The 5072-nt window shown below is 36.9% G+C and overlaps 1 protein-coding gene across 1 annotated transcript; it reads left to right on the top strand.

Moving 5' to 3' along the window:
• The first annotated feature begins 248 nt into the window (after positions 1-248).
• On the top strand, positions 249-1241 carry LOC143622253 (uncharacterized). Its single transcript, XM_077093445.1, has 2 exons — positions 249-557; positions 650-1241. Exons 1-2 carry the CDS (start codon positions 402-404, stop codon positions 974-976), a joined length of 483 nt encoding a protein of 160 aa, XP_076949560.1. The 5' UTR covers positions 249-401; the 3' UTR covers positions 977-1241.
• The last annotated feature ends 3831 nt before the right edge of the window (positions 1242-5072 follow it).

Below are 5072 nucleotides of genomic sequence, written 5' to 3'. Positions count from 1 at the left end.
AACTAAGAAACGTTCCAAGGGATTTTGTCACTCAAGAGCAAACCAAAAAGAAAAGGTTTCCTAGTATGGAGACTTCATTACAAGGACCGATGATGTATTAATGTGTTACCAATTGACAAATAATTGACAATTAATTAGTATGGAAATGTAACGTTATAATTCACTAAGCATGATTAAGGGTTCTATTAACTAAGCTTAATAAGGATTATAATAACTAAACCAGACAAATCCAACCAAAACATATCACGTGGTTTTTTGTTTCTACTTGAATTCCCCATCTCATTCTTGACTTCACATCCTTCCCTCCATTTTATCCATCCTTACTATTTATACAAAACCCATACAGATAACAATAATAATATCCATCATCTAATCTCTGATCTCTTTGCTTGCTTTCCGCTATGGACCCCGCGACAATTTTCGTTTTATTTTCATCATTTTCCATGTTTATGCAACTTGAAGCTTCAAGGCCCATTGTTCCTCATATTAGTGTCATGGGTAAGGTGTATTGTAATACCTGTTCCAACCACACATTCTTATTATCAGGTTCATCTTTATATCTTCTTTTTGTAACTTTTTATTCTTTAATAAATTTAAAAAAAATATATGCTAAATATTTATACTAGTACTGTTTGATTGCAGGAGCTTTAGGATAGACTGCAAATTCGATGCGGTTTCACCAAAAACAGACGAACAAATATCGTTTTCGGTTAACAGGACCACAAACCGGTATGGAGTTTATAGATTGGATATGCGTGTACCTTCTGTGGATGGGATCTTTTGTGCTAGAGATGCTGCGGCTTTGAATAAGTGCAGGGCCGCCCTGATTAGAAGCACTTCACCGTCGTGCAACGTACCTGGTTTAACGGCCACTACTAATGAATTTTCTCTTGAATCCAAACACGACAGCGTGTGCAACATGTTTGCCTTGAGTTTTGGAGCGTCTAAGAAAGATCCTGCTGTTTGTGGAAAATAATATATTAGTTTCATTATCAAAGGTTAATTATGCAATACTAGTATTTCATTTTCTACTTCTTGGTTATTACAAGCTTATAGCAACTTTTATACTAGTTTTGACATATTGTTGAACTGATGAACGATAGAATGAAGTTTTATACCAATTTCCCCAAACCCATTGTTGCCAATTCTTCTTAACAATATCTTTGTGTCGAAGCGAGCCATATGGATGTCTAATAACAATCAAATGCCTTTTAAAATCGCACAGTACTTTTTATTTAACTAACTATTGTGCAGTATATAGCAGTGTGCAACTTGCATTTGATTTCAAGTGACATGAACTCGGAAAAGAATTAGAAAGTAAAGAATTTTTCATGTTGAACATGTATGTATAGTGTTGATATAACGAATCGGATGGGCTGGATATATATTGTTATTGGGTTGAAATGTGTCTAGCTAGCATTCCTGAGCCCCTAGTTAAACTATAAAATGTAAATAACCTGTTAGAATTGCTCCTAGAGTGGAGCCACAGGGACCATCCTGTCACTGTGTGAATACAGGTATGTGTAGTAACTATGGGAGATAGTAGAGTATAGGTCAAAGGAGAGCAGGAATGGATGGAGCCCCCCAATATACCTCTTTAAGTGGCGGATGAGGATTCGGCTAAACTTTTCCATGGGGGTCGTTCTTCTATTGCTCATACAACTCTTAAATTGAAGTTCGGATTTTCGGTTCGGGTCAAGTCGTGTCGCATTACTTATTGGCTTTTTGAAAACACCAATAAGCCAATAAGCATTTTTCAAACTCAATCCCAAACATGCCCTAAAAAGGAAATGCACAATTTGATAACCATTTAGTTTTCACTATGTTTTTAAAATGAAACATACATGCATTGATATTTTCATCTTTTCTTAGGGGTTGTTTGGTTCATTCAGATCTGAATGAGTCAGGTCTGAATGAACCTCTGTCCCATTCAGCAACAACAAGTCTGAATGATTCAGACCTAATTTTAACCATTCAGATGTTTTTCTGTCTAAAACCAAACAGTCTGAAGTCTGAATGAATCAGATGTTTATATCTGAATGGTTCCATTCAGATGTAAACAAACAGCCTCTTAGTAAATTTAAAGATCTTAAAAATCTCGAAGGTCAGTCGAAAAATCATAATATGTATCTTACCTATATAAATAAAAGTTACGGTCCCTCACCCTATATAAAGTAGTCTGCATTAGACGTGCACAAAAAAACCGGTTCCGGAACCTAACTGGTGGAACCGAACCGGAACCGGTTCCAGTTCCAACCCGGTTGGAACAATACCCGGTTTGGGTATTTTTGTACCCGAAAATCGTACCCGGTTCTCCTATTTGTATGTCAGTACCAGTTCCAACCCGGTTCCTACCCGGTTCTTAATTGGAACCGGTTTGGTTCGTACCCGGAATAACCGGTTCCGACGGGTTTTTTTTGAAGGGTCAAACAAAAGTCAAACTAGCCGTTGGAACCGGTTCCAACGGTAATATAGCCGTTGGAACCGGTTTTTTAGACACCAATTAGCCGTTGGAACCGGTTCCAATGGTAATATAGCCGTTGGAACCGGTTTTTGAGACAATAGATCCGTTGGAACCGGTTCCAACGGTAATATAGCCGTTGGAACCGGTTTTTGATGCCCAAACCTATATATAACTTGTTTCCATTACTTGTTTCACCACCAAACTCAAAAACAAACTACAATACTACTCCTTTAAAACATAAACGATACTAAACATAACAACTAAAACATAAAAAACAAAGTCCGTCGTTTTAATCCGGGAATACTTATTTTTGGGTTGTAGAGCCGGACGACTCTCCCACTTCCGTTTTTTTAGCTTCCAATCTTCTTTTCTCTCGACAATACTTATTCGTATGTTTTCGTAATGTCGAGTTGGACCCTGCTTTAAGAAACTTCGAGCAATATTTGCAACGTGCCAACTCATGTGAGTCGGTCATGAGACACAAATCGTAATGAACCCAAACATCGAGGCATCTTGTTGTTTCGATCACCATAACAACGTCATCATTGGTTGCCATTTGTTGTCGGTTTAAGGTTAATTGTGGTTTGGAGTGTGTTTTATAGTTTTGGGAGTGGTTTAACAAGTACACAAACAAACCTTGCTATTTATAGAAAGAAGATAACCTATTTATAGTTAAAAAACCGGTTCCAACGGTCAAAAACGGCTATATAGCCGTTGGAATCGGTTCCTAACGGCTATAATGTTTAAATTTCAAAAAAAACCGGTGGAACCGGTTTTTACGTAAAAACCGGTTCCGGTTCCACCCTACCCGGTTCCTAAAAGTTTGCATTTCTGGGCATCGGTTCGGGTCGGGAACCGAACCGGTTCCTGACTGGAACCGGTGTCATTTTGTACCCGGTGTGAAAAAAACCGGTTCCGAACCGGTTCGGGTTTTCAAGGTGAACCCGAATTGTGCACGTCTAGTCTGCATATGAAATTGGCCCAACCTACCAAGACCTGAGTCCAGACTATGAGCCCAATCCAGAGAATACCTAATCATAAAAGTATGATTTCAAAAATAAAAATAAAATATATTTGTAAAATACTCTAAATCTAAAATCTAAATGCTTTACTATGAACTATTGAGCTTGACCAGCATCTGCACCTAAATTTGTTAATTAATTGTACTGCCCAATTGCCGGTACTACTTAAAATATAAATTTACTCATCAGTTAATAGATGAACTATCAATCACCATAACATAACAATAAACTAATAAAGACTTGTTATAATTTGAAAACTGAAACTACATTGGCTTATTTATTTCTAAGATATTTTCAACAATTTCAACGTGCATACGCCACACTCTAATTTTATTTTTATTTTTTGATCTAAGAAATCTTATATCATTTCACATAAGACCTAATTACAATAGAAAGCCAGTAAGCAGACAACAAGTTGTATCGCAACCTATTTTTGAATGATAAATTCGATCTTACTGAAAATAAAGTTACAGTTATTCGGCTTCGATATGTTACCATGCATGACCCGCTGAACTCTTTTCAGAAACGTAACAGCATTCGGGGCAAAGACCCAAATGTGTCAAAAGTTAAAGCAATGAAGTAATAGTCTATATACTCATATATAGAATAAATATGATTTTACTAATAAATATCTTATATTATTTGTAAAATATTTCATCTCCTAAGTGCATATTGTAAATTAATAAGAAGAGAAGGCAATCATTCTTGGAGAATACCATTCTCATATGGTATCAAAGAAAATCTATGATGTGTTTGTGTGTATTATGATTAAAATGAAGTCAAATGCATGATTTAGATGTTGCTCTATATGGAATGTACTACTTTGGCCTGTTTACATGTGTAGGGTAGTAGATGAAAGATGCATACTTATGTGGAGAACTGGCCAGAAAGCTGGAAGCAAGTTCGATTGCTGAGAAATGACAAAGACAAGAGAAGTCAAAATTCATCGTAATTACACTACTTCCACCGTAATTTATCAAACCTTTTGAACGAAATTCAAACCTAAGGGACGATTTTGACACTTTACTCTAATTTTAATTTTAGCAAACTTTCAAGCCGTCGGAATATTTTGGAAGAAAATATTTGAAGTTTTGCTCCATATTACAGGCAAATGGGTTGAATACCGGGGTAAAGAAGCGGTTCAAGCCCCATTGAAAGGTCATAAGCCAAGAATGCCAAAAATATGATGGGCTATACAATAGATTGAAGCGAACCGGTTGGAATAGCGGGCAAAACGACACCAACATCCAAGTTAGAAAGTTAACTGACTTTCAAACTCAAGGGCAACTAGAAGAGCAGCAGGAGAAGGTATTTAGGTATTTAACTTCTTGGGGGAAATTTCGAGTTTGCCCGAAATGGAACGGTCGTCTTCGACAAATTCGAGAACACTCGCAACACCCTTTGACGGGTGCATTAGAGGATGACCCGTAATTGAGCTTAAAGTAGTTAAATATCTATGTTATGAATGTCAAATTGATAGAAATGGATAACTATGGCCACACGACTTATTTGCAGGTTAGAAGGAGCTTTGGGAGCTAATACGGAAGTTTGGAAGTTACTGGACGGGTCAAGAAGCTCAAGGGACC

The sequence above is a fragment of the Bidens hawaiensis genome, unplaced genomic scaffold, assembly GCF_021521415.1.
Source record: "Bidens hawaiensis isolate Kalapana, Puna unplaced genomic scaffold, B.hawaiensis_p1.1 tig00003115_1, whole genome shotgun sequence".
Lineage (NCBI taxonomy): Eukaryota > Viridiplantae > Streptophyta > Magnoliopsida > Asterales > Asteraceae > Bidens > Bidens hawaiensis.
The sequence above is the reverse complement of the archived record's forward strand: the minus strand, read 5'-3'. Positions and strand labels throughout refer to the sequence as shown.